Here is an 18724-nt window from a genome sequence, read left to right as displayed (position 1 = left end):
GGCCTGCCATCTATTTGTGACCCTCACAAATTATCTACATTCAGTTCGCCATCTATTTGTAACCCTTAAAATAAATATAATTTTATTCGCCATCTATTTGTGACCCTCACAAATTATCTACATTCAGTTCGCCATCTATTTGTAACCCTTAAAAATAAATATAATTGTATTCGCCATCTATTTGTTATTGTTAAAAATAATTAAAAAGTTAAATAAATATTTTTGTTAGAATTATTTATAACATAAATTAAACATTCAAGTCTTTTTTATTACCTACAAATTATTTAAACAAATTTTGTTCATAAAACATAACCTCTTGACGTTTAAGTATTACCTAACCTCTTTTAATAATATAGAATTAACATGCAATAATGGTGCTGTTATTTTCAATTTGCATTTATTCAATCCAATTTAATCGTTGTAATACAATAATAAACAAACAAAAATAAAAACCATCACAAAATCAATCTGTAGTATGTTGTAACAATTAATGGTATAATTTTGTTTATATGTTAAAATAAAAATATCCTCTTTTGTTGGTTTTGATTATTTGTATAACAAGCTAAAAAAAATTGGATCTTGAGAACATTTACCCTTGGTAATGGCACCATGTTAAAGGCAGAGCCTTTTCTTATAAAGAAACCAATATCCTCCTATCAAAGATGGATTAACGAAACTTTTCAGAACTTCGACAACATAAAGGTGTATTACATATCTTAATTAAGAAAGCTCTGGTTAATAAAAGCATGATGGGAGAAATTTAGAAATTTCTCGCGTTAGCTCTATAAAAATTATTTTATACATTTTATAAAGGTGCTCTGAATACCCAGCAGCACAAATACTGGATCGAAATAACCGACGCAGTCAACAGCCTTGGCTCTCAATATCGAAATCCCTCTGACAACCGCAAGAAGTGGAATACTTTAAAATCTAGTCTCCGGGCTAAAGCCGCATCAATCAATGCGAAAATCAAACAAACTGTCGGAGGATCGGCATTTGATTTACCAGAACTTACTGCATTGGAAGAGAGGGTAAAAGCTTTATTTTCAGAGGTGTCATATGCCGGAACACCAGGTGGTATCGACACTGCATATGATGCAGCAGCTTCTGGAAGTACAGAGTAAACATTCATATTTCTAACTGACTTTCTCAAAAATAACACCGCGTATTACATTCCAAATATTAAAGCCACTATAGTTAAATTTAAATACAATGGTAAAAGCTTAATAAAATGGTTAACTGAATAATTGAAAATAAGGAAAAGATTAAAAACCATAGCACAACATACAAATTAAATACAGCCCAAACATTAACATGCAAAAATAAGCAAAGCCAAAATATTTACATACAGGCACAACATGCTAATATGTGTAAAGCACTAATAATTACAAATTTAATGGTTTTTTAAGGAATGCTACAGAGACCTTCCAGTTTGTGGATGAAATAGCCCTGTAATTGATAAATAATTACCAATAAATTGGATTATTCGTATTAACCTTAGCTAGAGATGGCCAATCAACTAAAGAAAATGGCGACGATAGCAATCCTTTTCAAAGGATATTTAATGCTGTGGCACGACATCACAAGTGGAATTTCCATTTCCAGTAAGATTGCTATCAATTTTTACTTGTTGTTCATAGTAATTCAAATGTTGTTATAGGTTTCGATGAAGGTCAATAGGGTGAAAGTGTTCAAAGCTCTACACATAGCTTCCAAGAGCACAACGAAGCCAGTACCACCCCAATTGTAGCTGTTCCGAGTGCTTCGCCAGAAGTGGTATCAAAAACATCTGCAGATAAAATTTATAACATTAGTATGAATAATATTTGCAAAAAAAAGGGCAATACCTTTCGGGGAGATGGTTTTATAATATCCACTACGAGACTGATTTGAGAACGCTTTCCTCAAATCAGTTTCTGGCTGCTTGGCCATCATCAGTTGTAGGCAGGGAAACTTCCACTTGAAGCTCAACCCTATTCTTCTTATAGTTCTCTCCTGTTTAAGGAGAGAACTGGTGATGCTCTGGACGGTTTTGCATCTGAGGAAAAAAAGCTCGCAGTTTAAATTGTCGAGTTAAAGGAACTCAGCAAGAAATAAGGGTCACTTTGATCCGAGTAGCTGATACCTCAGAGAGGAATACTTCAGCTCTTGAAGTAGTGGCCGACAGTTGTAGAAGGTTCGCTGATGCGCTTGAAAGACTGGTGGCTTGTGAAGAGCGAAAGACGGAAGCAATAAGCCAGCTATTGCTAGCAGTCACTTTTGGTCAATTGCAGCCACCTGTTATGGTAGATTAGGCGTTAAATTATTTTTTTCTGGTTATGATGCAAGAAGATTTAGACCTGAACCCAATTTCAGTTATTTTAAACGAATGTGGGGATGGAATACCTCGTAAAAAAACACCATTATTTCTACCTTCAGGGTGGTGTGGAAATGAAATGATTTTTTATTCATAAAAATGTTAAATAAAATTTGACGATACCTTTACAAGCTGTTGTCTCTTCTATAAATTGCATTTTCTTCTAAGCCTAACGCAGCTATTGCGGCGACAGCAGCAACAGCTCCGGGAAGCGCCATAGTGAAAAATGATACCAAAATGGCGGAACAAGCGCCGGAAGTCAAAATGTTACGTAACACTCATGACGTAACCACAGCCAATAGAAAAGCAAAGGCAAGAGAATTCCCGCCAAACATTTCAGCCAACCGGAGGTTCTTAAGCAAGAGGGCGGTTCCCTTCTTGCCTAGGGGGTCACGCAGAATACGGCTGCCTAATTTGAACCAAAGAACTTTTATTTGTTGAATGTACAATTATATTTCAATTCAGTTATGATAAAAGGAGAAAATGAATGTGTAAGTTTTTTAAAATGTAAAAACATAAGTATGCTATTTTTAACCACCACCTACAATAGTTATCACTGTTAGATGTTTTACATTGGCATTCTAATGCAAAGTTATATTGCATGTTGCAAAAATTAAGTAATAACTAAAATAAGGAGACTACTTTATTTGCACAGTGAAAACTATTTTTATAATAAAAATTACTTAATAATAAAAATAGTTTTTACTGAGCAAATAAAGTAGTCTCCTTATTTTATTTTAGTTATTAATCATACACAGGTGTCTGCAAACTTATTTTATTATATTACTTTAAATATCATATTAGTTAGGTAATTCTATTTGATTATCATTTATATTGACATTCCAAGGGAACACCATCAGAGGAGGAAACACTGATATCAAAATAAATGTACATAGATTAGTTTAAAAATATTAATAATAATGGGAGATCTGTGTGTGACACCAGGAGTTATGGCAATTATTCTTCATTAAAGCAGTTTAGTACAATGTTGAACTCAGTTCTTGTTGAATACGACAAGGAATTAGATCAACCATTTCCTTAAAGACATCCAACTCTGAAGAAATGCAGCTTTCATGTTCTTCATTTTTAGTAACATAATCCTTCACAATAATGTAATTTTTTTCAATTTCCTGTAAATTTGCAAGCTTTTTGGCTGGGTCTCCAATGACTATATATTTGGAATAAAGTTGTCCAATGTAAAATCTGGCTAACAACGCGGGCCTTACAATCTCATCCGGGTATCTCTCAGGGTGCTCTCCACTTGGTGAATTCATAGAAGCCAATAGTTTTTGGAATGTAGATATACCTTTATCAATCAAGCTGTTAATTTTTTTAACTGAATGAGGGTTTGGATTTTTTGGATCATACTGAGCTAACTTAAGTTGCACCATTGTAGTGTAAATTTCTCCAAGTTCAAACATGAATTGTTGGCAAATTGCCAAGTAGTATTTTTGATTCAAGACTTGCAAAGTTTCTTCCAACATATCGACTCTCCTCTTGTGCATTTTACATTTCCTTTCTTCCGAGCATTCAAAAAAGGCGATATGATCATACAAGGTACTGTTATTTTGTACAATTTGAGCATAATCAGAAGCCCTCTCTGAAAGTTTGTAGTATATTTTGCTTTCTTTGATCCATTTTTGACCCAGAAGAAAAACGTTGCGAGCCTCATCAAATGTTTCAATGTGTCCAAAAGTGATTTCATTTTCTAAGCTATCAACTTGTTCTTGGTTGATAAGGACATAGTCGTCTTTGTTATAATCCGTGGTTAAATTTTCAAACATTTTCTCTATATTCCTTTCGATACTTTCTTTTTTGGATGACAGCTTCTCTCTAGAGCTGCTCAATAACGCTAAGCAATAATTAACCCAGCAACGTGCAATATCAGATTTTGTGTGGTTAATTAGCTCTTTCTCCTCTAATTTTTCAGGCTCCGAAGTCGTTTCAGTAGTAAAGACATAGCTAGCACAGCTCAACAAGTATCTAGCAATTTCAAATCTTTCCCTTCCAACAAAGAATTGGGATAAAGTGGCGCAGTTAAGAGACCACTCCAAAGGATTATAGTTCTTGTTTATAATTTGCCATTTGAGAGTTTTGTGGCAATAAGATGCGGCAAGCTTAGCTTCTCCTATTTTCTCATAAACTTGAGCTAGGTAATAGAGAGAATGAACATGGGCTTTGCCAAATCCAAAATCCAAGTCTTCTTTTTCTCTGCGATCCACAATCGGATAAACAAAAAGTTCAGTGAAACTTAAAGGCGGTTCCTTCAGAATTTCTTTGCTGACAATATAAATCTGCTCGGCTTCATATAGATAGTTACGAGCTTTTTCTAATTCTCCTCTTTCACTCCAAATTATTCCCAAATTGTTCTTTACATTGATACTTAACAAGCAGGTTTCTGTTAAATTGTTATTTTTCTCTAAGTAATGAAGGGCTTTGTTGAAATGGTCTTCTCCAGCTGATGGCTCATCGGTATCACAACAGATGACACCCAGAAAGTAATTGAACAATGCTTGTAAACTTTTGAATCGTTTCTCCAATTTATCATTTCTGATTTCTACGTTTTCAGCATTGGTTAGTAACTCAGTCAACTTATCCTGTAGCTCTTGAAACGTGTCTCTAGCTTTGTATTTATAATAATAAGGTTGAAATGGTTGATTTATATCACCTACACGTAAAAGCTCGGGTTCTTTTTGCAGATATTCATGAGCTTCTTCAAATTTGTCTTTAGCCATCGTCAACCAAACAGCGTTACTCTCATTGATATCTATAGTGACAGCTACAGATGCCATTTCGCTAATCCGAGGCGTAAAAATTTAAATTCCCACAGTCAAATATTGGCAAAACTAACACATGAAATTATAATTTTCAACTAATAATATAACAAATTTAAATTTATAGCCTTTTGTTTTAATTACAATACTAATAAATATCAAATCTTAATTTAACACCTTCAACCATGGAAGCTCAACTTCGCTCAATAAAATAAGAAAATAATTTCTTAAAAATATCATAGGTGGCACCATAGAGGGTAGAAGGGGTTAGGTGGCACCAGGGATATCAAAGTTAGCGACTTAGCGCCAGAGCGCGCGCTGCAGAAAAAGTAAGGGCGGTGTTCTGCCCTACATTTCAGAAACACATTATCGACCAATTTTGAGTTTCACTACCTTTTATAGAGTAATGGAACTCCGCAGCTTTGTCCATGGTCGCCATTTTGGTCGCGATTTTTTACCTATAGGAGAAAGCATGGGTGACGTGCCATGACGTCACACTGCCATTACTCTATACTAATTTTAAGTCGCTGATTCCTAATTTCTAATCCATTTATTTTTATATCTCCTAGATTTCAAGATATTGTAATTGACAAAACGCATTTTTAAGCCAAATTTTCAAAATTACCGCGCAGAAACGCATTATCGTGCAGGAAATAAGCAGCAGACAGTTCACTAAAGGCTTCAACCATAGAAATCTCATAGGTACCTAGAATGCTCGGCTGTCAAAAGGTAAAACCTTATAACTCGATTTCGATGAATTTGAGAAAAACGCTATTTTATAATTTCGTTTGTATTAGGCGCATTTTAATTCTGACGCTATTTATCTTTATTTAATTCTTCTATAAGACATCCGAAATGAGTAAAAAAAATTCAGTTATGTTTCATACATGTTAAATTTCAATAGAAATTATTTAAATTTGTTTAACCTTGGAAATTTCAATTAAACTAAGTCTAATATCAAAGGTAAAACCTTTTATATCTGAGATATAAGGTTTTACCAAGTTTATCACCATTCATAGCATAATATAAAAAAGGTAAAGCCTTATATCCAGGGCCGTTTTAACCTTTCCGTAGGCCTTAGGCAAAAACCTCTCATTTACCAGAGGTGGGCAAAAATAGTGAGCACTCGTTTTTGAAAATCCTGCAGTAATGAGCGAGCGCTTCAAATTCGAATTCCAGCTGCTCTTGTTCAGCGAGAGGGCTAAATTGAGCAGCCTCTGGGCGAGCGCCGAATAGTTCGCTCCGGCGTTGATGGCTGACGGCGCGCTGAGGGAGATTCCCCCCTCGACGGGTTAGTTCCCTCACTTTTAAGCGCTCACCGCGCGCTGAGCGAGATCTCCCGATCGTCGGAATAGCCCCCTCACTTTTAAGCGACGCGTTAGTACCCTCAGTAGAAAGCGCTGACGCAGCGTTGAGGGAAAATTACCGAGAGAAGGAATAGTTCGCTCAGATTTGAGCGCTAGCTACGAGCGGATTTTGATCACGGTGAGCGACGGTAAAGTTCGTTTACGCAAATCGCTCACAGCGCGGCGAGAAAAAATTTCAAAAATCAAAAATTAAACTATTACTCGGCTATGGGTTTATTATTTACTTTTTTTATTAATAAAATGAAGGGTACTCTAAACGTCGGGAGTTAATGATATCTCCGATTGAATAAAATTCAAAGGTTCTTCCGAATTTATCCAACGATAAACTAGACTGCAAATATTCCGTTTAGTGTTAAAAGAGCTTTATTAAATATTAAAAGCCACAAATTATAACAATAAGCGCTAGTATACATTCTTTTGGTCTTGACAAACTTGGCAGGTGAAATGGGCTACGCGGTACGCGTTTCTTCATTTTTAGGGGATTGTGGCTCGCGCTACTTTAAAGGAAAATATTAGCGCGCTCTCAACTTAAATTAATGATCGGTACCATAAAAACAAGTGGACATTTACTAACCCCTAATCCAACTCATTTGTAAATCTCCAGAATTTAATAGACAGTTTTAGCAACTACCTACAGGGGCGGTGCCAGAAGATTCTTAGGTGTAGGCTAATAATGTTTATCATTTGTGGGCCCCCTGTTCCTCAATATTGGACTTAAAATTAAATTTTGCAAATTCAGGTAATTTATTTATTATTTGATATTAGTGCGGTTTTTAAAATTTTACAGTATTAACTATCATCACATATTTTATTTGAATTTAAAAATCGACTTGATGTGGCCCCGTCAGATCGATTTGTGGGCCCCTATTTGAACACAAAAGTAGGCTATAGCTCGGGTTGCCTACCCCTAACGCCGCTCCTGACTACCTACACCGGGATTTTATTCACAGTGAACGACGACAGAGTTCGTTTACGGTAAATCGCGAAGAGCAAACATTTCAAAAATTAAACTTCACATTTGACGGTATGAACAAGTTAATAATAAGATTATTTTTAATGTATATGTAAAATATAATACAATATCTTTGCATATAACCATCTTCGATTTTGTCCATTGTTTATGACATCGACAAAAATAACCATATCATCAAATGATCAAGCTAATTGCGAAGATTCACGGTTTTTAAATAATAATTTTTTTCAGAAAAAAAGGGAGGGGTTGGAATTAATATAATGGCCAGCCTGTGCCAATATTAAAACTGTTTTAGTTCCAAATTGAGGTAACTCGATTTACGCGAATTTTCTTTTTTGCCGTTTTTCAAACTTCCTTTACACTAAAAATATAAATATTACAAATAGCGGCCAATGTATAGTTACAAAGTTATCGATTATTTTCCATTTTTAAAAAGCATTACGTTATAATTTTTTTTTCCAATTTAAATAATATTTTTTAGATACCTGGTTTTGAAACTAATAGCGTTCTTTTCGTTTTTATTTCACACCGAATTTTAGAAATAATAAAAATGTTTGAATAATTCTAATGTCTAGTTTGTGCGGGTAACAAAAATCAACAGTGAAGAAGCTGTCAACGATCACCGTCAAGCTCAGCATGTGGGGAGTGGGGACCCGCTGGCTGCCGGTGAGTATGAACAAGGAATAAGGGGGGTGGCATTACCAAGGTAACCTATTTAAAGTTACAATAGACAGTAGGCTATAATCACTATGCTGTAAACATCTGTGTCGCGCGAAAGCGATCCAAATGTAACGACTGACGATTACGATAAAAATTACATCATTCTTCCGAACTTCAAAAGGGCGTTATTTTATTTCTGGGGGGGGGGGATTTCTATTTGAACTTGTAATAACTTACACACAAATATTTTCTTTACATTTTTCTGTTTTTATTGCTTACGATGTTACACTTTATATACAATATTGGAAGTATTTCAATAATTATTTAAATCTTCGCTCTTGCTTGATACCTACAAAGATTCTCAAAAAAAATTGTGTGGATCGTGTCATTTTCGCCTAATTTGGTATGCATATGTTTCTTAACAATGAAACGAAACCAAAATTAGTTACAGACATACGCCAAACGAGGAGGCAATGAACACCGCTAATGCCCCACAATGGAACATTTTGAAAAAAAAAGGATCCACCGTGGAACTTCGTATGTCATTAGAAAGTGTTCATCTTGTAAAATACGGAAGCGAACTTAAAGCCTGAAACTGAATAAAAAAACTCAAGCCACAGTCGAAGTACTATAACTCCAAAACTATGGACTCGAAAAAATTAAACTTCGAAGGCGAGAAAAATTATGAACAGCTAAAGCAAAAAACACGAAAAAATTAAACTAAGGAAGGACCGAAATACGAATCGAAAGACGCAGACTTGAGAAAAGTCGACAAGAAACTGTAACGAAATGAGAAAGGAACCTACTATTTATACTATTATTGTAGAAAGGATTACGAAGCGAGGTATAAGTATAGGAAACTTCGAAATTGCCCTAGCATTGGCTAAGACCCAAGGGAGGGGCGACTCATTGGCGTCAGTTCGGAATTCTGGCGTTGACCCCCCGTCATATGACGTTAAGAAGTACACGCTATTGTTGAAATTGAAAACTGCGAGAATGAAGAAAATGGGTTCGATGCTAAATAGAAAAAACCCTCCATCGACTGTCCCCCTATTTTAATATTTTTGTCAGGTGCAGTAACGAGTAAGTGGCGCCCTTGCTGTCTGGAATGGGCAGTGTTGAAAAAAAAAAGCCCAAAGTGGGAAAAAAGGTTTGCAGAGCCAAATAGGATTTTATGAATCGGGCCAAGCCGCCAATTCAATGCTTTTGAATTAACTAATATTATTCTAATGTCTGAATATGTCGGCTATAGATTCCAAGGTTCAATAATATCTAATCGGCCCGATTAGTCGCAACTTAGTAAATAGTAACACAGAATAAATAAATATTGTAAATAAATGTAGTAAAAATAGCTAATAATACCATTAGTTAATAATATTGTTACATAAGTATGACACGTCTTATTCTTTATATGCAAAACGTTTACTGATAACTAGCCACAAGAGACACTCTATACAGGGTCTTTTTTTTGCTCGGAAAAGTGTTTTTTTTCAAAAACTATTTATAGTACCGATTTCAAATTTGGAAGGTCAATTCTCTATACCGGGGGACATCAGTTTGAGAAATTTGAGCGTTTTCGGTAATGTTTTTCACCAATTTTGAAAAATTATTTTTCGACCACTAGGTGCGAGATAAAAAATTTCTATTATAAAGTTGTAGGCCGTCATCGAAAACCCTTAAAAATTGTTCACTCGACGAAAAACAATTTATTTATCAGTGAAAATTCGAGCTTGAAAAATTTACAAGTTGGTGAAGCCAAATTACGATTGTTTGAAACGATAATTGAAACCGAATTACCTAATCCAGTTGAAACTTTGGTTAAAAAAACGACCGGATTTAAAAAACACGAGACTATAGGTCAATCCTAAACATGCATTGGGTATTTAAAGGAAAACTTTGGGAGATTATTATCAGTGTTTGATAATATTCCGAACTATGCCTCGTTATTCAGTAGCTGAGCGTACCGAGATAGTTGCCATTTACTATGGAGAAGCAGCGCAAAACCTTAGAAGAGTGACTGAAATCTTCGCAGAAAGACATCCAAATGGAGCACCATCTGTAAATACAGTAAGACGAGCAATTCACGATTTCAATCAATTTGGTAACTTGCAACCTAGGTTTCGCGGATTGGGTCAACCGGATTTAGACTTCGAGAACAATGTACTCGCGTACTTTGTGGCATATCCTCGTCACAGTTGCGCTAAAGCCGCTGCTGATTTGGGTTGTTCTGCAAATCGTGTGTGGAAAATTCTTCATAAGAATCGCTATCACCCATACAGAGCTACGCTCCACCAAGGACTAATTGACGGAGACCATCAAAGACGTTATGAATTTAGCAACTGGTTACTAAATGCTGTCCAAGAAGATAGACAATTTTTGCGCCATGTTTTGTTCTCCGACGAAGCGTCATTTTCTAGAGATGGGCCCTTTAATCATCAAAACAGCCATCTTTGGTCTGACATCAACCCACATTGGGGTTTTGAATATCATCACCAGGTTCAATTTGAACGGGTCAATGTTTGGGTTGGACTTGTTGGAAACCGTTTGTTTGGTCCCTTTTTCCTGCCGACGAACCTCAACGGCCAAAGGTATTTACATTTTCTACAGAACGAACTGAGTGACGCAATCGACGACCTTCCATTGGCTGAAAGACGTCAGTTGTGGTTTCAGCAAGATGGCGCCCCTCCGCATTTTTCCCGGCAAGTAACTGAGCACCTCAACAACGAGTTTCCTGAAAGGTGGATAGGGAGAAATGGTCCAGTGCATTGGCCAGCAAGGTCACCTGACCTAACACCGCTGGATTATTTTCTCTGGGGATTCGTTAAAGCAAAGGTATACGCCATGCCCATTGAAACTAGGGAGGAACTCATTAGACGAATAATCAGTGCTTGCCGAGACGTCACACCAGAAATGGTAGAGAAAGCGTTTGAGAACTTAATTGTCCGCGCACAAACCTGTGTTGCAGCCAATGGTGATATTATTGAAAATGTTTTGTAAAAATTTATGTGAATAAAATATCTGCATTTAAAAACCAAACGTGTACATTTTTTCAAGTGTGAAAACTCTACTACGTTTGTATTAGACTTGTTCCCTTTTCAATTATCGTTTCAAACAATCGTAATTTGGCTTCACCAACTTGTAAATTTTTCAAGCTCGAAGTTTCACTGATAAATAAGTTGTTTTTCGTCGAGTGAACAATTTTTAAGGGTTTTCGATGACGGCCTACAACTTTATAATAGAAATTTTTTATCTCGCACCTAGTGGTCGAAAAATAATTTTTCAAAATTGGTGAAAAACATTACCGAAAACGCTCAAATTTCTCAAACTGATGTCCCCCGGTATAGAGAATTGACCTTCCAAATTTGAAATCGGTACTATAAATAGTTTTTGAAAAAAAAACACTTTTCCGAGCAAAAAAAAAGACCCTGTATAGAGGGCTTCTCGTGTATGACGTGCCGTTTATCAGCATCTCGCTAGGGGCGATTTTTTACCGTGATGACGTCACTCTGTAAATAGCTTTTAGTGAATTATTTCCATTAAATTATGGATTTATGATATTACGTAGTATTTTTATTTTTATTGATTAACGTTTTCATGTTAGTCTATCCGTAGTCCAGAAAAATATACTTTGGAGCTAACGTTCCGTAGACGCGGCCCGAATATACATGGTTTTCTCCGTTTTCCTATATACTTATTTCGGTTTCAGAAGGGCTAGTTTTGATCTAGTCTATCTATGAAGCTATACGACTCATTTTTAGGGGGAGTTCAGTTTAGCGAAAAGTATATTTATATATGTATATTATAAGTCAAGCCTAAATTAGCGAGTGAATGCCTATTTCGGGGAAATATTTGGTTAGTCATGTCCCGCTGCGACTAAGAGACGTTTCCTATGAGTGGTCAACCTTTGCCTTTTCGTTAAGATGCCGAAAGAGACGCCTTCGTGTCTGGACTCCACCTGCGGGTCCCAAAATTGAAACGATTGGGATAGTTTGGAAAGGGGTTGAGGTTCCACCCCCCCCCCTCTTTTCAAGCTTCAAGTTGAAAGCCGATCGCTAAAACGTAAATACAGCAACTTAGTTTTACATATAGTTATTATTATTGTTACTAATTATTGATAATTTTTGTTTTTTTATTTCTTAGGACGATTTACAGAAAAATATTTTGATATTTTCTGTAACGAACAAGAACTCGCCCAAAGGCCAGACGAGCTGATGAATGCCAAGTTAAAGAACGGGGCAATGGAATTTGAACTCCAGTTGTATAAGGAGCAGTTGGACAATGCCAACAAAGCCCCCTAAGTGGCTGTAGCTGGTTGTTCTTGCGTAAAGGTCTCAAAAATTCAAAAACCAGAAGAAGCCAAATAATTGGCTAAAACCAAAACGGTCCTTTTCAGGACCACCTTCGTTTGGTCTAAAGACCATTAGACTGTGTGATTCTAAAATGCTGAACTATTGAAACTAAAATATATTCGCTGTTTTAATTGTTCCGTATTTTACAAGATGAACACTTTCTAATGACATACGAAGTTCCACGGTGGATCCTTTTTTTTTCAAAATGTTCCATTGTGGGGCATTAGCGGTGTTCATTGCCTCCTCGTTTGGCGTATGTCTGTAACTAATTTTGGTTTCGTTTCATTGTTAAGAAACATGTGCAAACCAAATTAGGCGAAAATGACACGATCCACACAATTTTTTTTGAGAATCTTTGTAGGTATCAAGCAAGAGCGAAGATTTAAATAATTATTGAAATACTTCCAATATTGTATATAAAAACAGAAAAATGTAAAGAAAATATTTGTGTGTAAGTTATTACAAGTTCAAATAGAAATCCCCCCCCCCCCCAGAAATAAAATAACGCCCTTTTGAAGTTCGGAAGAATGATGTAATTTTTATCGTAATCGTCAGTCGTTACATTTGGATCGCTTTCGCGCGACACAGATGTTTACAGCATAGTGATTATAGCCTACTGTCTATTGTAACTTTAAATAGGTTACCTTGGTAATGCCACCCCCCTTATTCCTTGTTCATACTCACCGGCAGCCAGCGGGTCCCCACTCCCCACATGCTGAGATTGACGGTGATCGTTGACAGCTTCTTCACTGTTGATTTTTGTTACCCGCACAAACTAGACATTAGAATTATTCAAACATTTTTATTATTTCTAAAATTCGGTGTGAAATAAAAACGAAAGGAACGCTATTAGTTTCAAAACCAGGTATCTAAAAAATATTATTTAAATTGGAAAAAAAATTATAACGTAATGCTTTTTAAAAATGGAAAATAATCGATAACTTTGTAACTATACATTGGCCGCTATTTGTAATATTTATATTTTTAGTGTAAAGGAAGTTTGAAAAACGGCAAAAAAGAAAATTCGCGTAAATCGAGTTACCTCAATTTGGAACTAAAACAGTTTTAATATTGGCACAGGCTGGCCATTATATTAATTCCAACCCCTCCCTTTTTTTCTGAAAAAAATTATTATTTAAAAACCGTGAATCTTCGCAATTAGCTTGATCATTTGATGATATGGTTATTTTTGTCGATGTCATAAACAATGGACAAAATCGAAGATGGTTATATGCAAAGATATTGTATTATATTTTACATATACATTAAAAATAATCTTATTATTAACTTGTTCATACCGTCAAATGTGAAGTTTAATTTTTGAAATGTTTGCTCTTCGCGATTTACCGTAAACGAACTCTGTCGTCGTTCACTGTGAATAAAATCCCGGTGTAGGTAGTCAGGAGCGGCGTTAGGGGTAGGCAACCCGAGCTATAGCCTACTTTTGTGTTCAAATAGGGGCCCACAAATCGATCTGACGGGGCCACATCAAGTCGATTTTTAAATTCAAATAAAATATGTGATGATAGTTAATACTGTAAAATTTTAAAAACCGCACTAATATCAAATAATAAATAAATTACCTGAATTTGCAAAATTTAATTTTAAGTCCAATATTGAGGAACAGGGGGCCCACAAATGATAAACATTATTAGCCTACACCTAAGAATCTTCTGGCACCGCCCCTGTAGGTAGTTGCTAAAACTGTCTATTAAATTCTGGAGATTTACAAATGAGTTGGATTAGGGGTTAGTAAATGTCCACTTGTTTTTATGGTACCGATCATTAATTTAAGTTGAGAGCGCGCTAATATTTTCCTTTAAAGTAGCGCGAGCCACAATCCCCTAAAAATGAAGAAACGCGTACCGCGTAGCCCATTTCACCTGCCAAGTTTGTCAAGACCAAAAGAATGTATACTAGCGCTTATTGTTATAATTTGTGGCTTTTAATATTTAATAAAGCTCTTTTAACACTAAACGGAATATTTGCAGTCTAGTTTATCGTTGGATAAATTCGGAAGAACCTTTGAATTTTATTCAATCGGAGATATCATTAACTCCCGACGTTTAGAGTACCCTTCATTTTATTAATAAAAAAAGTAAATAATAAACCCATAGCCGAGTAATAGTTTAATGTTTGATTTTTGAAATTTTTTCTCGCCGCGCTGTGAGCGATTTGCGTAAACGAACTTTACCGTCGCTCACCGTGATCAAAATCCGCTCGTAGCTAGCGCTCAAATCTGAGCGAACTATATTCCTTCTCTCGGTAATTTTCCCTCAACGCTGCGTCAGCGCTTTCTACTGAGGGTACTAACGCGTCGCTTAAAAGTGAGGGGGCTATTCCGACGATCGGGAGATCTCGCTCAGCGCGCGGTGAGCGCTTAAAAGTGAGGGAACTAACCCGTCGAGGGGGGAATCTCCCTCAGCGCGCCGTCAGCCATCAACGCCGGAGCGAACTATTCGGCGCTCGCCCAGAGGCTTCTCAATTAGAGATAGAGAAAATAAACTCGTTTGCCTTGAGTACTCGCTCACTTGAGCAAGCCGTGTTTAAAACTCTATATGCTCATTTTTCCGAACGCTCGCAACTTTTTGCCCACCTCTGTCATTTACCGACTTTTCGGACCTTCGTAGGCTGGATTATATGGAATCGTAGCCTCCGTTATTAATAACGGAGGCTACGATGGAATGGTAGGCCCTTATATCTCCTAAAATTTTCGTAGGCAGCATAGCCAGAAGCAGACGATCCAAAACCTTATAACTTTATGCAGTGGCTGCGTACGAAAAGGTAAAACCTTATAAGTTTATATAGTTATAAGGTTTTAAATAAATACATAACGCGTGTCCCCTCGCCCCATCATTTTTCGGTAAAATCTTAGTTTATATTCTTTTTTGGCCGTTTTTTTTGTCATTTCGGCTGTCGGAAGCCTTCGGCTTTCTTTTAGTGTATACTTTTCATCTCTCGGTTTCGTTCAATTGTTAATCTAATTGTCGTTGTTTATCGCCTTATGGTTAGGCCTTGGCCATTTTTCGTGTATTTTTAAAAATATGGTATACCCGGACACGCGAGTCAAAAGTTCTTCCGTATCGTCCGTTTAGACGAAACTAACTCTTCGCGTATTTCCCCCTCGGTGATTTTGGCCCGCACTGTTAGCTATTATCTGGGTTATCCACCATGCCAGGACAAGATGTGCAAACCCCTCCCCTCCTGTCGCCGGCGCCACTGCCCTTGCCGCAACGAAGCCGCCAAATCTTCACTGCAAAATTGATTGCTCCTTGGGGAGGGCGGATGAAAAAGTCGGTAAGATGGTGGCCTGCGCCTTCTGCTCTTACTTCTTCCACCTTACCTGCTTCGACATTAATGCCAAAACCAAGCTGCATTGCGTTTGGGCTTGCGACCGCTGTGTCGCTAAGATGTCACCGCTGTTCGGGCGCATCTCCACCCTTGAGAAGTCATGTGCTAATCTTGCTGCTAGACTGACGGCCCTCGAGGCGGTCAGGGCGCCGTCTCCTCCTGCTTCAACGGCTGAACCTCATCCTAGTGGCCTGCCGGTTGCTCTCAATAAGGCTATATCCGATGTTCTCCCAGCTCCTGGCGCTAACTCTAAGACTCTTGCCTCTAACTCAGCCAGTCAGTCCTATGCGACCACTGCTGACGCCTCTAAGAATATCGCCCTACCCACTGCAACCAAAACTGGGGTGCGAACCAAAGTCCGACCCGACAGCCGACGGCAACCAAAGAGGACCTCCCAGCGGACCCACAAGCATGCTTCGTCGGGTGCCCGATCTCTCCCGCACCAAATCGTGGGTACCGCCATTACGCCATCCCAGTCCGGTCTCCTGGCCGCTGATCCTCGTGTTACAATCCACCTATCCCGTCTGAATCCAGTCATCACTTCCCAGGAACTGTTGGACTACTTATCCGGTCTAGGAGTTCAGCCTCATTCCATCCGCACTCTCCCACACAAAAAACAACCTTACAACATTGGTTTTTTTGACGTTGCTCACACTCATCTACCAGTGGTGCTTGAGAGCTCCGTATGGCCTCCGGGAGTCTACTTTGACGTCGCCAAAAGGTCAGCGCCCACCTACGGTTTCTCTGGGGCCAGAGGCAGCTGTGACGGAGCAAACGCTGCGGCCATGCGTCTAGCAGCAGATGATACGCAACTCATCTCGATCTCACATGCCCATGCGGCGGCCACGACCGCCCAGGTACAACTTCACTTGGAGGCCCTCGGTATCACGGTTTCCAGCGTGACGAAGACCCAGACGACGGCTCCTTCGTCCGGTTACTCCGCCTTCCAAGCTACTATCCAGTCTTCAGGCACTGAAGTCGCCCTCAACCCCGACAACTGGGATACCGGGATAGAAATCCGTCTCTGCCGTTTGGGTGCTACTGTGGCGCCTCCCACGGCTGGCACCTCAACGGCTTGACGTTCTTCGCCGCCCATAGCCTTCCTGTATACCAATGCCGAATCGCTAGGGAACAAAATTCCCGACCTGAAGGGTGTGCTGACGGCGCTGCAGCCCACCGTTGTCGCGGTGACGGAAACTCATCTCGACCCCACTATCTTATCTTCCGAAATCTTCGGCTCGCATTACACCGTGTACCGCCGTGACCGTGACCGTCGCGGTGGCGGCGTGTTGATAGCAGTCTCCAATCTGGTGAAATCCTACCCAGTCAATATAGCAGTCAACATTGAAGCGGTTGTAACTCGTCTAGCTATCGGTTCTCGCTGTCTTCGAATAGCGTGCATCTACCGCCCCCCCCCCCCTCGGCCACAAAGCCGTACTCTGACCGAGTCAACGCCTTTATTGACCAGCTCTCCAAGGGCTCCTCAGAAGTCCTTGTGGTAGGTGATTTCAACTACAAATCTATCGACTGGAACTCGCTTCACTCCCCCAACGCAGTCGCCTCCACATTTCTCCACACAATTCTCTCGTGTAACCTCACGCAACACGTCTTCAGTGCCACCCGTCCTACGGTCAAGTGCCAAAGTGTCCTGGACCTAGTTCTTTCCTCCCACGCAGGTTTGGTCGGAGCCGTGACGCACCGCCCAGGCCTTGGGGATCACGACTTCCTGCAATTTTCCATCCCGAGTCTCCCCTCGCCTCCGCGACCTTCTCCTCGTACATGTCTTGCTATAGGGAAGGCAGACATAGACGCTATAACTGTTGACATAAGTTTGCTGACCCTATCGGCTCACTGCAGTATGGCCGACATGAGGGACGCGTTTCGGACCAGACTATCTTCGGCTGTCTCTCGCCACACGCCAACCCGAACCATCTCATCTCGTTTCGGCGTCCCTTGGGTCACCCCTGCTATAAAACGGCTGATCCGAAGAACTATCGGCGCAATAAACTTTACCCAAACGCGGCTAATGCCGCTGAGTTCCGGTGCCATCGAGCTGCCGTTAAATTTGCCCTCCGCTCCGGACGCACGAGCTACCTCGAATCCGCTGCTGCCAATTTCGAGGACAACAAGCGCTCGTTTTACCGAGCGATCAGCAGCAAGTCCAAACAATCTCAAGTTCCCGACCTCCGTCTGGGGACGCGCGTATTCTCCTCCCCTGGGGACAAGGCTCAGCTGGTAGCGGATACTTTCCGTCGTGCGTACACAGACCCTGTCCTCTGTGATGTCCCTCTACTCCCACTGGTCTGCCCTCCTATGGCTGACATTGTCGTCAACGCCCAAGGAATACATACTCTTCTAAAGCACATCAACCCACATAAAGCACCTGGGCCAGACGGTATTCACCCGGCTATCCTCAAGCGATGCGCTTCTGTATTGGCTGTACCTGTCGCGGTGCTTATTGAGTGCTCCCTGACTACGGCTACTCTTCCGCAGGACTGGAAGCGCGCTAATGTGACGCCAGTCCCAAAAGGTGGCCGGCCTGACGACCCGGAGGAATATCGCCAAATCTCGCTGCTGGCGCAGCTCCTAAAGGTGACCGAGCACGTAGTTGCCTCCAATGTCACGGCGCACCTTGAGAGGCACCATGCTCTCACTCCCGCGCAGCACGGTTTCCGTTGCGGCTATAGCACGGAAACTCAACTCCTCGCAAGTGTCGACGCATGGTCCGCTGGCTTGGACTCCGCTCCCCAAGTAGACGTAATATTTCTCGACTTCAGGAAAGCTTTCGATACCGTTCCTCACCAGCTCCTCCTCGCCAAACTCCGCAGCTACGGAGTTCGCGGAGCAACTCTGTCGTGGGTTGCTGCCTATTTGGAGGATCGTGAATTTCGCGT

At 39.6% G+C, this 18724-nt stretch overlaps 1 protein-coding gene across 1 annotated transcript; it reads right to left on the bottom strand.

Annotated features, from left to right (window-relative positions):
- Positions 1 to 2942: 2942 nt before the first annotated feature.
- Positions 2943 to 5360, bottom strand: LOC149940707 (KIF-binding protein). Its single transcript, XM_090178585.1, has one exon. The coding sequence runs from the start codon at positions 5146 to 5148 to the stop codon at positions 3334 to 3336; it is 1815 nt and encodes a 604-aa protein (XP_090034711.1). The 5' UTR covers positions 5149 to 5360; the 3' UTR covers positions 2943 to 3333.
- Between the last annotated feature and the right edge of the window lie 13364 nt (positions 5361 to 18724).

Source organism: Leiobunum rupestre, chromosome 6 (assembly GCF_980474605.1).
Source record: "Leiobunum rupestre chromosome 6, qqLeiRupe1.1.hap1, whole genome shotgun sequence".
Taxonomy (NCBI): domain Eukaryota; kingdom Metazoa; phylum Arthropoda; class Arachnida; order Opiliones; family Sclerosomatidae; genus Leiobunum; species Leiobunum rupestre.
Note: the sequence above shows the minus strand (reverse complement) of the source record. Positions and strands in the feature narration are given on the sequence as shown.